Here is a 26385-nt window from a genome sequence, read left to right as displayed (position 1 = left end):
ATTGTTATGTCAGAACTGAACTTTCCTGGAGCAGAGCTCTCCTCAGATATCCAGCCTCCAGTCATTCCTCATTGAGTTAGTTTGAAATCAAGGATTTCTCCCAAATTATCTCCTCCCAAACAACTATATGTGTTTATCGACTTCAGACCTTAAATATCAAAGGCGTTTTTGACAGCTCTGATCAATGAAAGTCACAGCGTCGGTCCTCAGCATACCTCCCTTTGACGTATTATGCTCAAGAAGTGTCAAGGTCGCATTTCCAAAGGCGACACTGAGTGCCCTGAACATGACAATTTCCAGGAAGTGGGCGGATGGTGCTGCCTGTGTTCTAATAGCAAGAATACGACCATCTTTCCTTGCTCATAATATTGATCACGTAATTATTAGTTATTACTATATTTGATACATTTTAATGACTTTAATTATAATAAGTGATCACAACGTCAAGAGTAAAATAATCTCTTTTGATTTCCGACTAGTCCTATGAGATCAAGGGTACAAGATTTCATAATGAGAAGAGTTCAGTGCTGTTCGCCATATCAGGAAACAGGATAACCCACCACATATTCTTCGATGACACCATCAGGTCGGAATATCACTGTACAGTGATTCTGTGCCCCTTCATTGGACATTTAATTGAAAATGTCCGCGGCTACGTCCAACAGGATTGGTGTTCCTGCACACACACAGTTCGTGTTTCCATGATATTACTGAGCGGTGTTAGGGGACAGAATATTGTCAAGGATATCCGGCCACCATGGACACCTCTACTTAAATCCCTTAAAGCAATGCTAGGCCCAGTTTACAGAGACACTGCTCACGCTCTCCTTGAGCTGAAGGAAGCCATTGCAAACTGCATCAGGAACGTCCATGAGATTGAACCGGTGCGTGTTTTACAAAGAGGTTAAGAGGTGTAGATGCATGCCTAAAGGTATGTGCTGACCACTTCCAAAATCTGTTGCAACTTAAGTGTGGTCCTGTATGGATGTAAAACTTGGGTCTCTGACATTAAGGGAGGAACACAGACTGAGGGTGTTTGAGAACAGGGTGTTGAGGAGACTATTTGGACCGAAGAGAGATAAAGTGACAGGAGATTTGAGAAAACTTCATAATGAGGAGCTTCATAACTTGTACTCTTCTCTAAGTATAATTAGAATGATCAAGTCAAGGAGGATTAGGTGGGAAGGGCATGTAGCACGAATGGGGGAGACGAGGAATGCATATAGGATATTGATGGGAAAGCCAGAAAGAAAGGGACTACAGAGAAGACCAAGGGGTAGGTGGGTGGACAGTATTAAAATGGATCTTGGAGAGATAGGATGGGATGGTACGTATTGGATTGATCTGGCTCAGGATAGGAGCCAGTGGAAGGCTCTTGTGAACACGGTAATGAACCTTCGGGTTCGATAAATGCTGGGAAATTCTTGAGTAGCCTCAGAATTGGCGGCTACTCAGGAAGGGCTCAGCTCCGTGAGTAACTAAGTAAGTTGCAACTTAAGTAAGTGTGACGTATCTATTTTTATTAATATACAGGGACTGTTTCAATATTCTCATCGTCCGCTTTAGGTGCACAAGGACATTTGGCTCATTCTATGTAATCCGACAAATTTTGTATTTGTAAAAGAAATCTGTAAGCTGCTGCTCGTAATAATGAACACAAATAAATACATAAGTATACAGACTATCACATATGTGACTACGCACGTACTGACGTACAAACATAGATAAGTCTGCAAACGTGTACACATTCATACAGTATATACGTATTATAGCATATAGAGCCGTTGTTAAGTCTTGACTCCGTAGACAACGCGCTTTGACAGGTAACAGATTCCTAACACACACGAATGGACTAACTTGGAATAAGCGTTCTCTACACGGTCCGCGCGATAGTTGAGTGTCGCAATAGACGAATTGTTGGAAGCGATGTTTTCTATGCGGTCCTAGCCGAGGCGTTATAAGCAGGACAAGTCTAGAATTTAGTTGGTTGGGAGACAGTCGCCGAGCAGTAAGGGCATGAATACGAAAGCTGAGGAAGCTACGGTATTAGAAGCCGTTATCAGACAAACTGGTGAAGATATAGCAGACGCAAGAGGCTTAGTGTGTGCTGTAGTGGATTGTAGAGTGTGTGAATTAGCTGTAGTTATTCGTGTTTACGTTCTGTAAGGGTTCAATGAATCCAATTACCAATCCAAACGCCGTCTATAGTCACTCATACACGTGACAATATGTAAGCAGCGCTCTCTGCATAAATGTGAGTATTTTAAGAGGAGTATTCTATCATTTTGAGAAAATCTTGTTATATTTACAGAATTTCTCTATAAAAGGCATCCTAACCCTCACGCTCTTTAATAAATCAGTTAGTAGCAAGAGCCATTGAAAATGTTTTATACTTCACTTGCGGCACTCGTTAAATCTGGCTGCCCCATTCATTTACAGAACCTATTGTGCATCACCAGAATTGAGTAAGGGGGAGGTTAGCACTGTTGGTACACAATTCACTATTTCGTAAGAAGTGCTGTAACAAGCAACTAGTTTCTGCGTCACTTCTTCTGAAAGAGTTAATTAAGGTTATTTAGAACCACACAGGAAGACAGCTGTAGTGCAACTTTTATGTTCATCTCAACTGACGCCCACCGAAAACAAAAAAACCTGTTTTTGTTGTTGGTATAACTTGACACAGTACAATCTCTGCAAATTCTTTTGGTATGAGCCAGACATCAGTTGCTGCTAAAATCAACAAGGTTATCGTGATTATATAAGACGCTCTTGTAGCTTCACTATCAGATTCAGGATCTTGCGCCAAGAAACGTGTATGGACTCAAAGTAAAGGTAGAACGAAAAATTTGAAGGGTGAACTTCTATATTTTCTACTCTTCGCTCAGTAGGTTTATAATTAAGAGTAAGGTGACGCAGTCAGTAGTGGAAGGACCTCCGTTGCTGGGTAGCAGGTCGCTAGGCACATTTCATAGCAACGGATAAACACAGAATAACAGACGCACTGTCCGAGGTGGTGGTCTATCTCCGGTTCGCCCCGAGTGATAAAAGAGAGGGCATTCGTGCGTGGTAATTCTTTCGCAAGAGAATTCAGTGTTCAGCTGTGGTGTGTTAACCAGCGGACAACGGAAGCTGAAGAAGTGAGTGACTCGTATATCAGAACCAAGTCAGTCACGGCAGAAGGAAACATACTCATAGTCCAGGAAGGAATGGAGCGAGTATTAGACAGTCATTGATTGTAATTGTAAAAGAAGTGCCAATAAACCCCAATATCTAATCCAGAACCTCCTGTTATTATTCACGGAACCCCGGATACGTAACACTACTTTCATGATTTGTCTCGAGGACAAAATTGCAAGCAGAGTTCCATTAACTGATTACCTACCGCCATAAGGATAACAGCTGAATATATTCAATGGAGCCGGTTTCTTTTGTTTTACACACTACAGAAAAAACTAATCAACGAAAAAGATTTGCGAACATAGGAGTATGTTGGGAACAGAGATAACAGATCGAAACCTGATTCAGGAAGAAATTAAGAGGACATTGAACTCGGGTAATGCTCGATTCCATTCATTCGAGAACCTTTTGTCTTCTCGTCTGCTGTCCAAAAACATAAAAATTAGAATATACAAAACAATAATTTTGCCTGTGATTCTGTATGGATGTAAAACTTGGGTCTCTGACATTAAGGGAGGAACACAGACTGAGGGTGTTGAGAATATTTGGACCGAAGAGAGATGAAGAGACAGGAGGTTGGAGAAAACTGCATAATGAGGAGCTTCATATCTTGTACTGTTCTCCAAGTAGAATTAGAATGATCAAGTGAAGGAGGATGAGATGGGCAGGTCATGTAGCACTAATGGGGGAGACGAGGAATTCGTATAGAATATTGGTGGGAAAGCCAGAAGGAAAGAGACCACTGGGAAGGCCAAGGCATAGGTGGGTGACAATATTAGAATGGATCTTAGAGAGATAAGATGGGATGGTACGGATTGGATAGATCTGGCTCAGGATAGGGACCAGTGGAGGGCTCTTGTGAACACGGTAGTGAACCTTCGGGTTCGATAAATGCTGGGAAATTCTTGAGTAACTGCAGAATTGGCGGCTCCTCCAGAAGGGCTCAGCTCCATGAGTAAGTAAGTAAGTAAGTAAGTAAGGAGCATGTTACTATACATCATTTCAAGTCCTTATATTGCGTGGCTCTGGAGTGCTTCCACCTCAAATGTTTATGATTCCGCCATGTTGTTAATACAAATTGTAAAAGTAAAAAAAGTAAAGTAAAGGTATCCCTGTTAACAGGCCGTGGAGTGCCATAGGGATGTGAGATGTTGAGGTTCCCACATTGTCTAGACAATCGGCTCACAGATGGCGGCAAGGTTGTCAGCCTTACGCGACGGCCGCCCTTTACCCCCAAGAATATTCCAAGAATATTCCTGGTACTCATTTCTGCTAGAGGCTGAGTCGACTCCAGGGCCATAGTGCGGCTGGAAGGACTAGGTCAATTGAAAAAATCCAATGACTTCATCGGGGCTTGAATCCGCGACCTTCCGGCTTGTAGCATAGTGCCTCAGCCAACTACGGTAGGGAATTAAAAAGTAAATATTTAGCGTAACTTAAGGTTCATACATAAGTTTTGAGAAACCTTCACCCAGTTTCAGAGTTGACAAACGCAGATGATATATCATGGAGATAGGGTAGCGTAGTTAGTGGAGACAATATGCTACGAACTGGAAGCAGTAATAACAGTCGCCTCTTCCTTCGTTGTATCTATTTGTTTTAATCTGGAAGTGTTTTTGAGGTTATCCCTTTCGACAGTTTCTTCTAAGATGGCCGATACCCTCACATTGAATTAGGAGGGTCGTTCCATTCTGCTGTACTCGTTTTTTTTTGGCGAGCTTGATCCCATGGCCTCTCTGATCCTAAACATACCGGCTGCTGCTGCCGCTCTCTGGCCTTTCCGTCTCCTCTTCTGTCCGGCTCCCGCCTATTCCTCGAGCGTCGGCCTTTTCGTATCTAGCTTCGGTCGTCTTCTTCCTTATCTGCATCCAGCATAAGGACACTTTTTCCAGACGAGCAGACATTGAACATAGGATAGTCTCTGATAACGGGTGTTTCACTCGGGGCGGAACCCGGCATTTTGTTAATAACTCGGATACTAATAAAGATATTGCAACGAAATTTGGAGTGGACTTACCTCAGTTCATGTGAAGTCTGGTGACATCATAACAAGTGCTGGAAATGGCCACCATTTGCGTCCAGACAGCATTGGACTCGGCGCGCCATGTTTTGGAAAGTCCTAGCCCGTACGTCAGGTGTCACTTCTTGGATCGCCTCACTTATGTTTTCTTTTAAAGCCTCTATGGTTCGCGGTTTGTTGGCATAAACTTTCGCTTTCAAATGTCCCCACAAAAAATAATCAGGCGGCGTTAGATCGGGCGAGCGCGGTGGCCAAATTCCCCTGGAAATGACGCGGTCGCCGAAAAAAGACTGGATTTCGGCCATGCTTGCGCGCGAGGTGTGTGCTGTTGCTTCATCCTGCTGGAAATAACCGATGGATAATTCCTCATCGTCCAGTTGATTCACAAAGCAGTGGAAGATATCTAGGTACGCTGCTGTTGTGATTGTCGTGTCGAAGAAGATGGGTCCAATTATGCGCCTCGTCCGAAAACGAAGTGTAGTCCAGTATGTGCGGATTATCCTGGACAAGGGTCTGTAACCATTGACAATATGCCACTCTCTTCGCGCTTCTTTCCGTATACGTTAATTCGCAAAATTTTCGCATTTGGACAAGCGAGAATCTCAATGCGATACACGAAGAACCCCTTCATTCCAAGCGATCTAGAAAAACCGAAGTGAAAGAAGTTCAAGGAGATAGGCCTAGGCCCACTGGGGCTGTGGTACCAAGGAAAAAAAAAGATGATAATTAGTATAGGTCAGGAAAACCAAGCAGCTACTTTTTTACGCGTAATGGCAGAAGTCTAAATTAAGAGATGTGGTATATAACTAATGACATATGGTATGAAACGCAGAATGTTACCCACATACTTTAATTTGAACTGTGTGACCGCCCCCGCCCCCCAGCACCGCCTAACATATTTAAAGTCTTTCGACCTCTTTGTCCTTGCTCCCTCTTTTCTGACGTAATAACTTTCCCGTGTTTCTACCTCTATATGTTCCCCACTTAAACCGAATTTTCCTTGCGGCTAATATATAAATAGGTTCCTCACTCTTACAGGCTTCACTGATCGCATTAGAGAGCTTCTGGGCTACTGTGTCGTATATTCCATCTCTTGAGACTCATATTGCTTCGGAGCAGAAGGATGAAGTCTGCTCTCTTATTTGCTTTAGTAGCCGTTCTAACTTCCGAGGCTGCCAAGCTGCGTGAGTATGAACACATTCACCGTCCTTTGCATAAAAGAAAATAGATCTATATAATTTGTGTTAAAAATACAGTATATAAAGACTGGAACATAAGTAGAATATTTTACATTTTATTAAAACAGATTATTTAAAAATTATAATTCATGCAATTATAATTATATTTTGGATAATAAAATTCTACATTTCATACGAAATGCTTTGAGGCATTATTTGTGGAATTTCTACAATGCTTCTTTTACTTGCCTTTCAATTTTAGAAGAGTTGGTATCAGAATTCCAGTCCGAAACAAAGTAGACTTTGATGATGTCTGCTCCCTGCGACTTAGCAACAAATGGAATCTTTAACGTAAACACCCTTGGCAATCAGTTCTTTAACAGATACTTGATCCATCTGTTTAATAAGTATTTGCCATATATTTATACTTCTTTTTAATTCGCTTAGTGGGGGGTGGAATCCAACTGGGTCCACTCGGCACGGCGGCCACTGATTGGCCTATTGTAGCCTTCCCCGAGTGATTAAGATGATGGAGAAATTGGTGGAATGAAGATTGGCAGGGGAAACCGAAGTACTCGGAGAAAACCCGCCCCAGCTCTACTTCGTCCACCACAAATCCCGCTTGACCAGACCTGGGATCGAACTAGGGCCGCCGCGATGGGAAGCCAGCGACTAACCGCTTCAGCTATGGCGCGGCCCTATATTTGTACTTTACATACATCTACAATGCTCCACGATGTATTATGTGTATGTATTTCTCTCTCTCTGTACAACTTGTTTGCTGCTGACCACATGAAGCCTAATGCTGTTATCACAAAAGTTATTTCCTTCTCCAGAAAGCCTATCATGCTGGCTAATAACCATGTCCCTTATAACTCTGGTATTTTGCATACAAGTTTTATAAAGTCCTTGGTATTTTTATTGACTCTAAACTGTACTTCCATCAACATGTTGAATATTTAGTGTTCTCTGATACCGAGTTTCTGGGCCTAATACGAAATACTACTTTCTCGATTTCATTAGGCAGTTTTTATTCCTGTTGTTTTATTGATGCGGCTTCACATTAGCCCAGTTAGAACGAAACTTGAATATTCTTCTGTTATCTAGAATTCAATTACAAACCCCGGCTCAAAAGGACTAGAACCTTATGTTACGACATATTATTTAAAAATCACAATTTATACGGTCATAACTATATTTTGGTTATGTAGAATTGAAATTTTTACAGCGCTGATTATGAAGAGTTCTATGTCTTGAAGATACAATATAATTTAGTTCCTTGAAAGTCAGCCGATATATCGAAGGAATAAGTCGCCTCCATCTTTAGGGCTGAAGAGGACGCCAAGCATGAAATCAACATGAAAGAGGTAGCAAGCAGAATTCTGCTTCCTCCGAAAATGAGGTTAAGAGAACAGAGCTCTGCTTGTTATCTGATTCATGCTGGTTTCTTGCTTCTCTGCTAAACCTTGAACATGAAGGGGACATGTTCCTTCGAAACGTCTGTTGACTTTGAACGTACTATCTTCCATACATTACGTTCAATTCTCCGTATGATGAGACTCCAAGTATTCCATTAATTATTGGGCCTCCTATAAATTTTATAATGAAACATTGAAATTTACTCTTTGTCGACGGATACGTATGTAAAGTGGAACCAACAACTGATTCGATGTTAAAAAACATCAATCAAATTTTAATTTTGTTTTTTTATATATGACTTTTATTAGTTTTAAATAACCTACTTATTCTTATTAGCAGCTGGTAATGCTGTCTGCAGGGATGCTGACGTATTCGGAGCCAGGAATGTTCTACCCAAACAAATTTTAAATATAGTATAACTGTTAGTATTTTTATTATTTGCATGTCCAGTAAAACAAAATGAATTACGTATATTATTATTATCCTCTGAAAATCTATACTATTCATTTCTTAATTAAATATTTATGTTTCATTCCTCAATTCGTAATAACACTTAGTTTAATGATAATGAAATTATTATTACTGTTATAATTATAAGTTATTTGTTTGTTTACTTTTACTTTTATTCATTATTATTTCTTCCAAGTACTTACCTGTAATTTGTATTTGACTTTTAATAAGTTGTCTATAATGCAATTCGTTCATCTGCAATGTGCTGTGTCTGTAATTGGCCTTGCGGCTGTTGACTCGAAACATTAATAATAAAGAATTGAATTGAATTATCTTAAATGATTTATGATATTGTACCAAATTTTGCGTACTGCAGTTCAGTGGTGTACGTTTGTTGAAGTGTGTTTGCCTGATGATGGCCACTAGTGGCCGAAACATGTAGCAGAACTATATCTGGGCATTTTCCTTGAAGTCCTTTTATTGTTGTGTTCTGACGGTCAAATAAATAAGTTGTATGTACTACACTACGTTACACCCAAAAAGATAGAACTCTTCGTGTTTTCGATAACTTGAAACTGAACACTTTATTGACTATATGGCATTTATTTTGAGTCATTATGTGTAGGGAACATTAGTAATGGTTTTAATACCTGTCCTTCCACTTTAGTCACTGTTTGTAACAGAGTTCTAGTCAGAAACACTAACTAGCTGCGTGGAGCTCAGTTCTTCTTCAGAAACCACCATTTGCTCAGCAACTCAGGAGTTTACCAAAATTTTATGGAACCCGAAGGTTCATTACTCTATTCACATGAGCCATCCACTTGTACGTATCATGAGCCAGATTTATTCAGTCCATAACCCTCCATCCTATTTCTCTGAGATCCATTTTAATATTAATTACCGCATGCTCATTTGTTTCTCTTTTTAGCTTCTACAATTAAACTTTGCAGGAAAAAAGACCCGAATATGAATGAGTGTCTAAGAGCTTCCATTAAAAATGCCATTAGAGAAATGAAATCTGGTAAGTACTGATAATCGCCGTGGTTTCGCATGGCGGAAAACTTACTTACTTACTCATGGTGATGAGCCCTTCTGGAGGAGCCTCCAATTCTGTAGCTATTCAAGAATTTCCCGGCATTTTATGGAACCCGAAGGTTCATTACCGTGTTCACAAGAGCCCTCCACTGGTCCCTATCCTGAGCCAGATCTATCCATCCCATCCCATCCCATCCTATCTCTCTAAGATCCACATAATATTATCCACCCACCTACGTCTTGGTCTTCTCTGTGGTCTCTTTTCTTCTGACTTTCCCACCAATATCCTATACGTATTCCTCATCTCCCCCATTCGTGCTACATGACCTGCCAGCCTCATCCTCCTTGACTTGATCATTCTAAGTGTACTTGGAGAAGAGTAGAAGTTATGAAGTCATGGCGGAAAGCTGTATTCATTAAATAAATCTAGCAACTCTAGTCCTTATTGGTTTTTTAAAAGCTAGAGTAACACTGAAAAGAAATCCAAGCGTAAAAATATGATCCAAATTGACGTGTTTATTCTTAATTATCGCAAAATTAATGGTTGTAAAGAAGAAAGAATGCGACATATTTTTACGCCGTAGCAAATCCTGATAATATCTTGTAAGTATAGAATAGACAGCTTTATAAATACTTCATGTGTCATATTGTAGCGACAAGGTAGCTATAGATACAGATTAAGCTTGCGTTTATATGTCCTTCCAAGAGAAATCATGAAGACAATAAAGAAGTAAATTGAATGCATAAGATTTTACACTGTAGTTAACGGACTGCCATGAACTGTAACCAGTTGTGAATAAAACTGATAGTTACAAATTGTTATTCGTCAGATGATATAAACATAACTACGGTGCGTAGCTAACTTGAATTATATCCCACGTCAGTTGTCATTCTAAGATGGTCACTCAACTGCTTAATTGTTTAACAGGACTTCCAGAAATTCAGTTGATTCCTGTGGACCCTCTATTTATGACTAAGGTCACGATTCAGGATGGAGCTGGAAGACCAGTGAATATTAATCTTGAGCTGAATAATGTGAAGAACTCAGGGTTCAGTGAGAGCGATATCGAAGCCGCCAGGTGAGTAGCGTGTTCTCTAACGACCATTCCTAGAATTTATGTGACTGAGATTTGGGTTCAGCGAATGCGACTCTCTTTCCAGTCCTCCCTACAATCATCAAGTAATAAAACTAAGAGGATTGTTATTTTAAGTATACTTAAACATCGAAACCAACTCTCATATGCATCATGTTCCTCCGTCTGTCCGCAAGTAGTAGCATCCAGATGGCCTCACGGTTTTATATATGGTAAGGCACTATGACCCTGGGGTTCACTAAGCCTCTAACAGAAATGAGTACCAGGAATTAAATAAATAATTTTCCTGGGGAGTAAAGCGCGGCCTGCGCGTAAGGCTGACAACCTTACCGCCATCTTTGAGCCGATTGTCTAGATAATGTGGGACCCTCAACATCTCACAACCCTATGGGCCTTCATGGCCTGTTACAGGGATAGCTTTAATTACTTACTTTATAGTATAACACGATAGTATGAGTATTTCTCTTGCTAAAAAAGTAAGGTATAGTTGTCGCTGTGCTTAGCTAATTAAGCACTACGCCATGAAGGCTTATGAGAGAGTGGATGTATAATCAATATTTCCTTGATCTCGGCAGTAGTTGGAGGTGATTGGTCAGCTTCACGCCCCTACCGTTTTACTCCCGGATAAAAAGTCCCCGGTACCCTTTGGATAGGCCCCAGAACTGATCTTGAAGGCTTGGAGAAGAGAAAATTCTTGACCCTACCGGGACTCGAACTCCGACACCTCGGTCGTCCATCCCGTAGCTAGTCGCTATACCGACTGCGCTAACCCGACTCCATTTCTCTTGGTTTGTTTTGGTATATTCAGAAACCACATTCTTTCGGAGTCTATAGGAACTTCTGATAGTTAAATTCTACATAGAGTGCAGTACACGAATTTCGTTTCCTTCGTTTCGTTCGAATTTATGTAATATATGGCTTCTTTCGCTAGACATTAACCTCATAACAATATTTTCTGAATGTACTCGTAGATTCCCATAAACCGCTCACTCCGACTTATAGTAGGTTTCCATAAACTTAAATGTTTTTCGAAGAGTCATTGGTACAGTAACATCGAAAATATTGTCAAGCTTCCTGCCATGTAACGTATGTCGACTCGATTTACAAAGCACTACACACGTTATAGGCGAAGCATACAATTCGTGTGTTATATGCAATTCCGAAGCATTGTGCAGAATTCCTCACTGTTACAGACGAAGTGTGAAGTTTGCGTGTTCTGCTTGTATCCTTTGTACTTCGTTTACGGTATTCTACGTGGACCCAAGGTATTTTATTAATTGGCAGCACAAATTAAGAATGTGCTAATAGAAAGTAAACAAACACTAACGAAACAGACATGCGATTAACGTGCCTCTAGACTAAATCTAATTAGCAGAGCCTGTTTGATAAACAGATGGTCCTTGAGCTAGTTATTATATGGAATCCGGAAGTTCAGCCCTGTTTTCACAAGAGGCCTCTATCCTTCAGTTTTTCATTCCAAGGTTGTGATTGCATTTCTCATATTTTCATGCGTTCTCCAGGACCCGGCAATCTTAGTCTCCTTAATTTAATCATCATAAAGACTCTTTGGAGGAGAGTACGAATTATGAATCTCCTCATTAGGAAGTCTTCTTCAGTCTGTTGTTTCTTCCTCCTTGTAGGTCTGGGTATTCTCTTCAGCATCCTGTTTCCAAACACAAATAATTTACATTCTTCCCTTAATGTGAGAGATTAATATCACATCCATACAAAACAACGAGTAAGATCAATTTTATGTTGAGACAACCGGAGGGAAGCAGACTGCTTTTACCGGTTCTCACGGTCTCTTCGCTTGCGGATTTCTTGTATTTTTCCTTCTACCCTGAAGATGGAGGCGATACGTTCCTCCGAAACGTCGATTAACACCACATATACACGGTGCCAAATCCCAGAAGACTGCTTTCTTCATAGTAACCGCCGTGAAAGCCTCAAATCTTACACAGCTTTTAATTTCTTCGTAATTTTGATTTCTCACTGTCGCTCCCACATTTAAGAACTGTTATTATCCATTAAGACAAATGAGATGCACAACTGCAAATATAATACTTATTGGGGCATGGGGTAGCGTAGTTAGTTGAGGCACTATGCTAGAAGCCGGAAGGTCGCGGGTTCGATTCCCGATGAGGTTATTGGATTTTTTGAATTTGCCGAATACTTCCAGCCGCAATATGGTCCTGGGTTCGACTGGGCTTCTAACATAAATGAGTACCAGGAATGTTCCTGGGGGTAAAGGGCGACCTGCCCGTAAAACTGGTAATCTTACCGCCATCTGTGAGTCGATTTTTTAGAACATATGGGAGCCTCGACATCTCTCAACCCTATAGGTCTTCGCGGCCTGTTATAGGGATAACTTTACCTTTTTTACCTTTTATAGTATATTTCTAAAATGGTAGACCTTAGTATTATTTTATCTAAGGATTTAATGAAATGAATATAGTAGACCTAATATTATTGCAAAATTATTATTATTATTGTTATTATTATTATTATTATTATTATTATTATGTTAGATTACATTACGTTACATTCCTGGCAGTTGCAAGAAATTTACCTCTAATCCATAACGTTCAGATGGCTTAAGGGCCTAGGCTACCCCTTTTCCGATGGGTACCAGGGGCATAATTCTAAGGAATAAAGCGACCGGAACGTGAATCTAAGCCTAGGGGACAACATTAACTTTTATGTTGGCTAAGGTTGGCTTAGGTCAGGTTTGGATCTTACTCTATGTCAGCTTATATTGGATGGATGATATATTCAGGGCTCGTTCAGTTATCCGGTTCTCACTGAAGACACTGCTGCAATAGCGAATGGAAATGTGCGAAACTGCGGGTGGGCTACAGACAGGCTCCCTACGAACAAGAAGGGTGAATCAATTGAAAACAGGAACAGAACTCAAAGGTCATGAATTAGTGCGTGGGTTTGGGTGGGTTGTTCATCTCTACGTACTGTTGTACGTAGAAATGAACAACGCACCCCAACTTTTAGCCTTTGAAATAATTACATAGAGGGCAAAGGGCCTTTTACTTTCTGGATAAGGTCTGAGACTTTCAAACCTGCTTCACTTCTTTTATATGAGAAGTTTTAAATTTTTGTCTCAACTCCCGCAGATTTTTCGTGTTATGTTTGGTTCTCATATCCAGCCTTGTTTTGGTTCGAATATCCGGAGATAGAGACTAGCTCTATCGATGTAGCCCAACTGAGTAGGTTTTATCGGAGGATGTAGGTGGAGTCAATTCTCCGAAACCTTGCTATAATTTAAGAAAGCGAACAGTGGATATTGTCAGAAGATAATAATGGTACTAATACTATTATATTATCGTCATGAGCGTTAGATCAAATTTAGACCTCATTCATTTTACACCAATTGAATATTTATGCCATTTTTTCCTCTCGAATATTGACAAATTATTTTAGACTCGAACTGCAAAGCTGCAAAGTAGAGTGTTGGAGAAAGGCCAAGACGGCACCAGGGATAAGATTTGAAGATGATGCGCATATTATAAATTTTGTCAGTTACATAAAAATGAAATAAATGCTTGGAGAACTTTATATTAAACGTGTTGCTGAGCTGAGCTATTCACTATAATACCAAACTTTGTGTGTAAAGTGCAGAGCTATCTTCCGATATCAGGAAAATTATATTTTTAGCCTTATTTCCTTATTTAGAAAAATAAATTAAAGCTTACAAGATCACCCTTCTGTCTCTGTGGCTGTGTATTCCCCCTTACTCCTGAGCATGGAGTCATGTTCTTCATAAAAATTCGAGTCGGACCGCAGAGAAAACGCATCCTCCAACAGTTCCTCTCATGCTAGCCTACATTCTCTGTGTGTCTGTATATCTGTATGTGTCGTTGTTAGACAACGGGCTGGTATACACTTTCTGGTGACAATCAGTACACATGCAAAAATAGAAGATTTTTTGACGCGTTTTTTTTTCTGTGCGGTACGTGTCATATCAAAGGAAAGCGAAGGATTAGTTCTTCTCAGAATATCGTCTTTTCTTTTTGTTTTGTAAAGCATGTTTCATTACAATAAAAATATAAATCTACTCATTTATGTCGTCTGCCATATGAATACATTACTCAGAATTGACTTCTCCAGTTTATAGGTACAATTGAAGCTATATTTTCTTTGAGCCTAATATTTAAATAGTGATATACTATGGAACCCCAGTATTGCCTTTCCATTCCATAGGGCTGTGTCCTAATATTGTTTACTGTATAAATTTTTCTCTCACATAAGCCACGTGAACTACTGAAAGTTTTTTAATGTTTCGACAGATATTGCCAAAATCAGGGTTGGGGTTTTTGAAGGGGTGCTGTAATTGGAAGCCCCAGAAAGAAATTGAACCACATAAGCTGTCGATGCAGTAGATGAAAACGACGTGGAAACATAATCTGTAATACAGATAAGGAAAATGAATCGTTGAAAAAAAAAACAGTCGAGGATTTTCCAACATTTTGTGGGAACTGAATCAATAATCAATCTGTTCATTCGCCAACTCACTGATCAGTTTACTCTTTCAGCCATTCACCGAGAAGGCTGATCTATCGGAATTCAGACTTGTAATACCCAGTCCAAAAATCTGCCGCGTTACTGCCCCTCAATACTCGGGCTTGCTGTGGCGTTCACATTCTTCAGGCGAATACAGGAATATTTTCTTCAAATAGACCATGGCAGGCTCCTTTCAAACCTTTACTCACAAACTGTTCACAGTCACCTTCCATATCCCAATTATTCGATGTCAAATAATCTTTGGTGGCAAAAATCTAAAAGTAAGCCACTGGAGCACTTGCTCAAGCATTAGAGTTTTTCAGAAAGAGATTAATTCATTAATTCAAATGAACTTATGAAATTAAATCTAGTCTCAGTCAGTAGTGACAGATTATAAGGATATCTTATTTCCGGTTGTTAACGCATTATAATTGGAAATTATTTCTTCAATAACATAAATTAAATATAAATTGAGGGTTATATTAGTGATGGCAGAGTTTAAGCATGTATTGAAATGTTTTCACTTCTAATGCATTGTGCTTGAAATTAATTTCTTGAAAATGTAAATACAAAATAAATACAGTTTTAGTTATGATAGAACATGTACGTACATATCTTGAAGAATTTCCACTGTTAACACCAACCTAAATTTCAGGCAGTGTTCCCCCATCTTGTAGGCAAGACTCCTGGTAGTCTTGGTTACATAACCATTTCAGCTGTATAAAAAGAAAATGTCACTATTTTTTTTTATTTGGGTGCTAAAGTCGTCTACTTAATTTGTTTAATACACTGAAAGATGGGATGGAGCAGTAAAGGTAATAAAACACTACTCTTTAACAACCACATGTGTGTTGTGTATTTTTCCAGAATTGACTTTGACAAGCACATCATAGAAGCAGACGTCTTCTTAAAGTTTTCGAAACTGGAGGCCGACTATGTGATGAATGGAAAATTTTTGGTGCTTCCTATTAAAGGAAACGGGAAGTGCATAATGGAATTCAGTAAGTATATCAGTTTCGTTGGCGCTGACTTAGGAACAAATAAACATCTGTACCTACAGCATTATAAGAGTATTTAACATTTTCCACCGCCAGTGATATACTAGAAGACCCTGCTTATTTGCGGTCTGTGAGCCGTAAATTCGGCGGGCTTTCCCCACATCTGGGTAGTCCTTACCGCGTACCGCCGAAACCCGATTAAGGGATAAACTGTTCGCTAAATAACAGAGACAAAGAATGTCTCGAATCTAAGCTTATAAGATGGTTACTTATCATAGAAATGAATTACTTATGTTATTCTTTTCGTCTGTGACCCAATGTTACGGTCAAATGACCAGATTTCCTGCTTTGTGTTCCGGAGGTCATGGATTAAAATTCCAGTGCACACGTCTGCTATTCTGATCGCGATCCGTTGTCAAATTCTTCCGCCCATCCAAGCAAATGCAGGGAAATGACGTCAACCTAGGCAAAGGCAGTTTTCTCCGACATACATTTGTAATCGTCATTCGAGCGGCCTCCGTAGTCTAGAGGTAACGTTCCCACCTCATGACTCGTAGTACGCGGGTTCAAATACCCGGCGGAGGTCGTCAAGTTTTTAAGGGCGGTTTATAGATTATTTTTGTTACACACGTTAGCACTTATAAAATCTTTAGTTCTAATTTTAAAATCCTTTAAAATGTTTCTCTAAATTTTAAAACAAACAATAATCTATAAACCAGACAGATATCAACGAAGGAGATGTTGATAATAACAACGAAAGGAACAATGTGTTTTTTAAATGTTAAATTTTAAACTGGGTGCAGTGTAACAGCAACGTGAGTGTATACACCTGATGATGGCTGTTTGAGGCCGAAACATGTAGTGTAAAGGAGAGCAAGATCAAGGACATATAATATATTGTTTGCACTTGGGACGGAGTTCATATCATTTATCGTATAGAGTGCAACAGGGTGCTTAAATATAATACTGTTCTCTCAAGACTACTGAACTCGCGGACGATGAACACAGCGGTGTTAGTTATGTACATGCACACTTACATCCGGAACGCCCTTTTAGAAAGGAGCTGCATTTCATCGTGTCATTGAGTAGCTTATATACCGACTTCTTGTCATTCATTTAATGTAATATTTTCTTGTTTTGTACAGCTGGATTGAATACGACATTGCGATTGAGAGCCGAACCAATGACACGCAATGGCAAATCTTACTGGAATGTGGTATACTTTGGAATAAATATAAACAGCTTGCAAGACTTAAAAATAAATTTTGATAATCTCTTCAATGGGGATAAATTGTTGAGTAAGTATAAACGCATGCAACCACAATGCCGAAGAATACTATATTCTAGGATGTAACACTGTTGCTTTTGGCGACAGCCTTTTTGTGATTGTTTGCCGATTCTTGTTTCTGCTTTCGAGAATAAGCTGTTCTTTTCTAGTCTTCAACGAAATGCACCTAGGTAAGGAGTGCTACTGCTCGTGTTGCCTAGAAGAAGCAGCCGCTGTCCCTATAATTTTTAAGGGCGATACTTGAAGGAATACTTTGTTAAAAGTGACGCAGTCGTGTATTTGACGATTTCTATCCACTCGATATTGCGCAGAACCGTCTGCAATGTAGATCTATATGGATGAGGACTTGTAGAACTTTGAAGAAAGTCGTCTTCTGGGTTTTGGCGCCGTGTATTCTTCGTAGCTCTCAGCATTCACAAGCCATTCACCTGCTCTGAAGATGGAGGCGATACGTTCCTCCGAAACGTCGGCCAAAACGAAGAATACACGGCGCCAAAACCCAGAAGACGACTTTCTTCATAGTCATCGCCGTGAAAACCTCAAAACTTACATTGTAGAACTTTGTTTGCAATACTTATCCAGTAGGTGTGTGAAGAACTTTCTGAGCGCGCAAAGGTATGAATAGAAATTGCTAACTTATCCAAAGGACAAATTTTAGTTACACGAAATACAGTTACTGCAGTTGAGCAATTCCCATGAAAGAGCTTAACAAACTGAGAACAAGTAATCTGCTTATTTCTGAGTATTCAACTTTGCAAAACTGGCAGAAATATGTTTTTAAGGGTATGAGGAACACAATTCTAGAAGATGAAGGCAGTGTTTAGCACGACTTGTCATAGAAAGTCTATATTACTCTCCACTATATATTCTAGCATTTGATAACAGTTCGTGCGAAATGGACATCCAGGATAAGTAGGCTCCTCTCAGCAGTTCAACGTCATATGAAATGGATTTAAGCTTGTCCATACATACAGGACAGAACTGACATAGGCTGATATTTGTTCACTACCAGAGCAGACCCGGGAGACATTCCGTCGGAATATTCAGCTTTCTTATTCACGCGCTTGCAAATGCAACAAAGAGGTAAAGGATATCTCCCGCATTGCTGAAAGGTGCTATAGAAATTATTTCTCCTTTCTTTCGCCCCAAGTGAGAGCGTAAATATTTTTACTGTCTTTCATTTCTTCGACTTTATCTGGCTTATTTTTATGTTGCAAGACTCTTTCATGAACATTGTGGATGCAACGAAATTAGGTGACTTCAGTAGATCATGTTCGTTTCGAACTGTGATTGCTAGACCAAAATATGTATGAGTAGTTACTATAGGATTCTGACGATGGTGTATAACACACTGATATGTTGGGTTTTTGGACTTTATCCATCGTCCTGGTTTTTAAGATAAAAAATAAAAACACGACGTTTCGGAAACTGGATCTGTTTCCGTCCTCAGGTGAAGGAAAACACCTATTCAGTTGGGTCCCTTAGAAAGAGCTAGCCTCAATCACTCAATCACCGTCCAGTGATTGAGGCTAGCTCTTTCTAAGGGACCCAACTGAATAGGTGTTTTCCTTCACCTGAGGACGGAAACAGATCCAGTTTCCGAAACGTCGTGTTTTTATTTGTTATCTTAAAAACCAGGACAATGGATAAAGTCCAAAAACCCAACATATCAGTGCAAAATATGTATGCTTTTCACAATTTATCTTTTCCTTCTCTGGATTGTAGTAGGAGAGATGTCTTCTGCTTTCCTGAGGGAAAAACGAAGACTGCATCTCATGAAAGATTCGCACAAATAACGTCCAACTCATTGCTTTTCAGCAATGACGAAACTGGTTGTTACGTCAAATGCCAAGTTCTAAAAGTTTTCATGCTTGGAGTAAAACCTGTATCTTTTAGTATTTAATATGTAGTGCTAATTTAGTCTCAATTTCATGTCCCAGACACGAGGACGGTTCTAGTTCACGTTTATGAAAGTGTTTTGATACTACGTTCTTATGAATATTTTTTCCCTTGGAATATTACATTTTCTTCTAGCTTTCTTCCTTTTCATTGTCTGTAGATTTACACCTTCCGTGTCGCTACTTAGGCGATTTTGTGTCTAGGAGGGTCTTTTAATTTTTCGTACTTATATTTGTGACATCTATCCGAAAGTATATCCAATTCATTGATCTTCTGAGACGCTAAGGAATATAACTCATGGCAGCGAAATCTTCAGACATTCAGACTAGTAAAATTCTGAAAGAATTCTGGGAAATGCAGCTTACTCCTTCAATTTTGTTTTCCGTCTGGCAGTGGGGACATTTCCTCGTGATGTTCAAGCTTAATCTCTTTGTGCGGCATCTTTATCATTGTCTCTTCCCTCCCGACTTTACCCTAGTCTTCTGACGTACTGACGGCATAAAATCACAAAATGTTGATAGTGATATTGGACGTCAAATGAAAGTTTGGGCCGATAAGTGGAGCCGGAATACACAACATTTCCTCCTCCATAAAATGCAGAAGAATATTCTGTGTTCTGAAAATACATGATTACTTAGGTGAGTTCATGTAACTAAAATCTACCTGTTCTTTAAATTATTCGTTAGATATTTAAAAGAACTTATAATTGAGGACATCCGGTTTTTAAAAATGTTTATTTTAGATTCATGAATTTGGTCAACATTGAAGATACGGTTTTCCTTGATTCCTTTACTGACATTCTTTATGATCCGAAATGCTGTAGTCGAAACATGCTGACTGATTGCATGATTCATGATATTCCTTTCGTAGTCCACAGTTATTCAACCGCTCATCATAACCACTACTCTGTGGACCTCAATACCTGTATTTCATAATCATGTTCATAAAATCAATTAAGTTCACAACTTTATAGCATATTTCATCATCGTCTTGATGGATTAGGCCATGCGTGGTCTGTTCCGCCGTCTTGAAGAGTATGCTTGTCTCTTCACATTTAAGAAAGATTGATTTTCTTATTGTATTTATAGTTGTTATAGTGATATTAGCTTTGTCTTTCAGGCATTCAATACTTTTGCATGTAACTGTACAGTCTCGCAATGTTGCAGCCATTTACATTAATTTGGCTTGAATTCTATTACAACTGAAAAATAGTCTTCAGTTACTTCCAAAGTATTACTTAAGCTACAGTGTATTTTAAGTACTGACTAATAATAAAATGTAGTTAATTTTGTTATTATTAACTTCAGAATTTTAATTACAGAACACACAATATGTGATGTTTATGGTTCTAGATGCGGTGACTATGAAGAACCTGTCTCCTGGGATGTTACACCATGTAGTATTTCAGAAATTTTCCGACGTTTCGGAAGAATTTACTTCACTCATCTTCAGGGACAAAAATAAAGATAAGCAAGCAAATAGCAAACCGAGTATTTTGCATTATTCTTGACGCTTTCTTGGCTTATTCTTCGTTCCTGAAGTTGATGAGAGTGTGTTCTTTCAAACGTCCTCAGGGAGCAGATAATTGTGAGTTGTCTATATTTACAGGTGATAGCACAAACCTAGTCCTGAATGAAAACTGGAAACAATTCTGGGCAGAGCTGAAACCATCATTTGAAGAAACTTACGCAGAAGCATTCTTGCAGTTATCGAAAACCGTTTTCGGTAAAGTCGCAGAAAATGACATATTTTTGGACTAAATAAAATGTATAGGCGCAGCATAACGTATCTTACAAGAAATTATGTACAAGAGACACATAATGCTGATATGGATTTGTTATTAATGTATAAACATATATTCATTTCGACATTACGTATTTTTCATACGTTCTTGACATTTCGATATAAGATGCGCACGACGTGTTATTTTCTGAATATGTACCAGTTTTCATCAAGAAGTGAACTGTATAATAAAAAAAAACAATATTAGGACTAAAATATTCTAAAGGCGCAGATACAAAAATTCGGCTGCAATTAGAAGATACAGCTCGGAAATTATGTGTTTAAGTTATAGATACGAGTATATTCAGAACCTTCTTACTTACTTACTTACTTACGGAGCTGAGCCCTTCTTGAGGAGAAGCTAAATCTGCAGCTACTCAAGAATTTCCCAGCATTTTATGGAAACCGAAGGTTCATTATCATATTCACAAGAGCCCTCCACTGGTCCCTATTCTGAGCCAGATCAATCCAATCCATATCATCCCATCCTATCATTCTAAGATCCATTTTAATATTGTCCATCCACCTACGCCTTGGTCTTCCCAGGACCTAAATAAGAAAAAGAAGAAAAAAAGGAAATTATTATGTGTCTAAAAATGAAGTAAGAAGAGAAAATTTGTTGATAAAACTGACGCAATAACGGACCTATTTCTACCTATCAGCAGACATCCATCACTTCAGCGTATTATTTTTTTTCATTCCATGTAGTTGTTTTATTTTCAAAGATATCTGAATGAAACAATGTAATATAATAAGATATTTTCATGAATACCTCCAGCAAGTTAATTTTGAGAACTGAACCCAGGAATTGTGGAGGTGAAATCTAAATCTGTATCATTCCGCTCATATATGGAGTAACTTAACGTACCCTTAACTTGTTATATTTATACAACTCCCAATAATCAAATTCTGTATAACTGTGTAGGAGCAAAATATTCTTATTAAATAAGTTATATTATAGCAAAAATATTGTGTAAAAATTTTATATTTATTGCATGTTGGCAACATTGATTTTTTTGACCAATGTTTTTTAACACCCCAATTTTTATATATATTATTTATTATACTGCAATTGGGTTTTAGCTCGGTGGTAGTAGTACACAATAGGACACAACAGATAAGGAACACACATTACACTAAGTGACAACACGTTCAAACAAAACACAATACACAAAACACGACAATAAGGACATCCTACCACAATGAATACAAACCAAATACGATTAACAACTACAACAATTACAGAGAAATACAAACAAGTGCAACAAATATAACAACAATTACAGAGAGAGAGAAAAAGAAATACAACACCCAAAACACAAACAAAAGGAAACCAACAGTCATGGAAGGAAACCAACAGTCATGGAGGAAACCAACAGTCAACGTTAGAGTAACCATTTGGGCTTCGATCAGTTGTTAGGTTCAAATACAGGGACTTATATTTACTAGAAGTATAGTACATACAGGTAGTTACTATGTATGTTATAATTCAGTGTCCAGTGCATTTGGGTAAGGAGGTGTTGGACTGATGTAAATGAAATATTATGACTTCACAAGCACTCCTATAAAGCTTTCTCCAGATAACTAATTTTGCAGCCCTGACGTTTTGTAATCCAGAGGCTCATACCCATCACTTCACTCAGAACCCTTTCAAAGCACAAATGGTTAGAATTGCAAAATTATTTACTACTATTGTTGTGAAGAAGGGTTCAGGGTTTGACGGGGCAGGATGCAGAAGGTGGTATAATAGCATGCCGTTTTACCGATCGTGCTCTCGGAGGTGGTGGCCGTTTTGTTGTTAGTTTAAGTGTGCTTAGAGATGGCAGCAGAATTACATTCAAAACGGCGGCCATTTTGTGCCTGAGTAACAAAGTGTTTCATGGAGGGATAACCATAGCAACCGATAGCAAGAGCAACAAGAGTAACAGGAGGAATTACGTATTCGACGGTGGTTGGAGTTGAATGTGCTCTTTTGAATATTTTGTCGCAGTCTAACACAAATAATAATGGTGGAAGAAAAGGTTAAAAAATTTAAGCTTGAAACTGAATGTGAATTAAGATTTGAAGTGGAAAGTAAAAATGAAGAAGTGGTTTTAGAGGTGAATTGTATTATGTTAACCTAACCTCAATCGTTGGAAATATATTTACTTACCATCCATAATTTTGTCCATTTCTCATTGTATACTCATATACCCTTATTTCCATAGATCCATACAAAGTATAAGGATGTGGAAATTATCATAACCAATACGGAAAAGAAAAACAGTACATTCGTACATATAGTCAAGGACACTACACAATATCATTGCATTTATGGCCTCAGAATCAGTACTAAAAACCTAATATTAAAAGCTATATATTATTAATCACTTATTAGAAAGAAATGATATCTTAATTTTTATCACATTCAGAATCAAAAAATTCTAACAATGAGTAAAATTAATGGGAGCACAAAGAATTCTTTGAAGCCGATTTAAAACATTTACAATTATTGTATAATTTCTTTAAGTATAAAGGAAGATTATTAAACACCTTGATACCCATATAGTAAGTTCCCTTCTAATAGAGTGATAGATTCATTCATTCATTCTTTTATTAATCCTGTAGATCATGATACAATGATATAGGTCAAGTCTTTCAGGTAATATACATTATTAAATTTCAACAATCTTAATACTAATACAAGAAATTATATAAGATATACAACATTATATACAATATATACTATATATTTCTGCTTATATCAGTAGTCAATATTTGAGAATTCATCATTCAAATAGTCCTCAGTTGAGTAATAGCACCTCTGAAACGGCTTCCATAGAAGTCTAGGGGTAACGTTCCCACCTCATGACTGAAGGTATGCGGGTTCAAACCCGGCAGAGGTCGTGGAATTTTCAAGGGGGGGAAAATTCAGGGCACAAGTCCTCCGGAATGGACTTTAAGCCGTGTGTCCCGTGTCGTAGATTTATGGCATGTAAAAGATCCTCATGTTTCTAGGAGCCCTCTGAGCAAAATTAGGCAGTTTCCCACCCAAGTAGTTTCCAGTTCCTCAGGTAGATGGGGAAGTATCAGGGACCACTACCGGAGAGGGCCGACCTTGTTGGCAGAAAGGTGCTGATAGTGAGCACCAGTACCCGAAGGGCATGGTGACTAGTTAGAATAATTAAAAAGGGGGACACACAATAGATTAATAAATGGTCACAGTGCATGGGGTAACACACCCCCTCTGAATAATTCAATTCAATTCTCTGTTATTTATGTGCCGAGTCAACAGCCACAAGGCCAATTACAGACAGAGCACAGCGTAAATGAATGTAATTACATTATAGACAAACTTATTAAAAGTCAAATACAAATTACAGGAAAGTACTTGGAAGTAACAATAATGAAGGAAAGTAAACAAATAAATGATAATTATAAGAGNTTCTTTCACTTAAATCCAGTATTTTAGATAGCCTGTTAATTATGAACAGGTTACGGCTAATTCTACTGCAGGTTTTTTCAATATGTAATTCCCAGCTGAAGGTACTATCTATTACTACCCCCAGGAAATTTGTGCTTTTTACATTTGATATTTCCCTGTTCTTTGTTAGGATTTTTAGATTACTTTCCTGCCTGCATCGTTTTGTCTGGAAGAGAATATAGTGAGTATTAGATGGATTTATAAATAAATTATTTGTCTTAAAGTATTGCTCTATCACTCCTATATTATTTGAAGTCATGTTTTGGAGCTCATTCATAGCTTGTCCTACATTCAGTCTTGATGTGCCATCAGCATACAGCATTGATCTGCATGAGCTGAGGGTTAATAAAGATTAAGATTGTTACCCTGTCTGGTATTTCTGTTATGTATAACTGATATAAATTGGTATGAATCCATGTTATCAACCACAAAACACAGTAAAGAATGAATATACTGAAATTGAAGAGGGAGAATTCTTAATGTTTTAAATAACTGTCTACAAGAGTTTATGTTACTAATACTTGACATTATAAGTGCTCTCTTCTGCACACAAAAAATATTAATAGCATATGAAAAATTTCCCCAGGAAATAATACCATAAAGCATATTAGAATGGGAAAAAGCATTATAGGCCATCAAGAATGTTTCCTGATTCATATGTGGCTTAATAGGTCTAATCCCATACTATTTGAGACCTTGTTGTTATTTATAATTTCTTTTCTAGTATCCATCTCCAGTTCAGACCTACAGGACTCATTCAGTGCCAGCATTTAGTCACACATTTATGGTAAGTGTGTACATCTGTTCCTTCATTACTTGTGAACAGTTGTATGTATGTCTTAGTTGCAATGTGCAAGACTTAACTAAGGTAAGGTAAAGGTAAAGCTATCCCTGTAACAGGCTGTGGAGGAGGCCCATAGGGTTGTGAGATGTTGAGGCTCCCACATTTTCTAGACAGTCAGCTCACAGATGACAGTGTGGTGGTCGGCCCTTCGTGCCAGCCTGAGGACAATAAATCCCTAAAAAGTTTTTATTAGATATAAGCAAGTCTTGAATTTCTGAGATGGTTCAAGAAAGAAAACTATCTTGATTTGAACACTGATTTTTCGTTGTGAAATTTGATAATTTTCATATATAAGTGCTTTTACTTTGTACATTAGTGTTTGAACTAACTGAACAGTTAGCATCATAATGGTTGATAGCACTGTAATATATGAACTTGTTGACAGTATCTATTTCTGCTCATGGTGAAAAAAGAGGATGGCCAGTTTTTTTTTAATTGAAAGATTCATGAACATTTTCCATTGAAAAGAAATGTTATTTCAGAAGATAGAGTACACTTCAGTGTATTGTGAAAAAATTATTAAGTGTTATGAATTTTATTATTCTTTATTTAAACTGCAAATGGGTTTTTGCCCGGTGGCAGTGGTACCACAGTAAGACACAACACACAAATGACACATCATAATCATCATCATCTTCCCCTCTATCTTTCCTTCAATAACTTCTTTTAGAAGGCAGTTTCTGTGTAAAACATGTCCAATCCAATTAGCCTTCCATTTTCTTATTTCATGTAGGATATTCCTCTGCTCACTGACTCTAATTAACACTTCTTCATTTCTCACATAATCGGTCCAACTGATCTTCTCCATCCTTCCCCAACACCACATTTTGAAACTTTCCAGATGTTTCTGATCTACTGCCCTAAGTGTCCATGTTTCAGCCCCATACAGAGCTATGCTTCAAATGTAGCATTTCACTAGTTTCTTCCTCAAATTTAAGTCCAGTTTGCTGGTAAAAAGATTCTTCTTCTTGCTAAATGCAGCTTTTGCCATGGCAATCCTGGATTTAATTTCACTAGTACTCCTTCCATCATCTGTTAACAAGCTACCCAAATATTTAAAACATTTCACATTCTCCAGTTGTTTTTGGTCTATCTTTATTGTGACTGGGGTTGGTTGTCTCGAAATTTTCATTACTTTTGTTTTCTCCACATTCATTTCCATGCCATAGCACCTTCCACTTTCAATTAGTCTATCAATCATGCCCTGTAGCACAGTTTCTTCCTTA

At 38.4% G+C, this 26385-nt stretch overlaps 1 protein-coding gene and 1 long non-coding RNA gene across 2 annotated transcripts in view; both read left to right on the top strand.

Annotated features, from left to right (window-relative positions):
* Window positions 1-6231: 6231 nt before the first annotated feature.
* On the top strand, window positions 6232-21092 carry LOC111873089 (protein takeout). The gene is made up of 6 exons (XM_023867498.2): window positions 6232-6381; window positions 9173-9265; window positions 10208-10358; window positions 15753-15886; window positions 17029-17181; window positions 20679-21092. Exons 1-6 carry the CDS (start codon window positions 6321-6323, stop codon window positions 20828-20830), a joined length of 744 nt encoding a protein of 247 aa, XP_023723266.1. The 5' UTR covers window positions 6232-6320; the 3' UTR covers window positions 20831-21092.
* A 1049-nt stretch (window positions 21093-22141) lies between these two features.
* LOC117282993 overlaps window positions 22142-26385 on the top strand; it is a 4982-nt gene continuing 738 nt past the window's right edge. Inside the window, exons 1-2 of the long non-coding RNA XR_004513974.1 lie at window positions 22142-22951; window positions 25040-25102. This is a non-coding gene — a long non-coding RNA (uncharacterized LOC117282993). The remainder of the gene's footprint in view (window positions 22952-25039; window positions 25103-26385) is intronic.

The sequence above is a fragment of the Cryptotermes secundus genome, unplaced genomic scaffold (assembly GCF_002891405.2).
Source record: "Cryptotermes secundus unplaced genomic scaffold, Csec_1.0 scaffold120, whole genome shotgun sequence".
Lineage (NCBI taxonomy): Eukaryota > Metazoa > Arthropoda > Insecta > Blattodea > Kalotermitidae > Cryptotermes > Cryptotermes secundus.
This window is presented reverse-complemented; position numbering and strand designations above follow the sequence as displayed.

What these genes read in the sequence shown, in the direction of transcription:
- LOC111873089 (XM_023867498.2), top strand. Translation starts at nt 6,321, where the DNA reads ATGAAGTCTGCTCTCTTATTTGCTTTAGTAGCCGTTCTAACTTCCGAG. An exon ending in TTCCGAGGCTGCCAAGCTGC is followed by an intron (nt 6,382 to 9,172) that starts GTGAGTATGAAC and finishes TTCTCTTTTTAG; the next exon opens with CTTCTACAATTAAACTTTGC. An exon ending in GAAGTGCATAATGGAATTCA is followed by an intron (nt 15,887 to 17,028) that starts GTAAGTATATCA and finishes TGTTTTGTACAG; the next exon opens with CTGGATTGAATACGACATTG.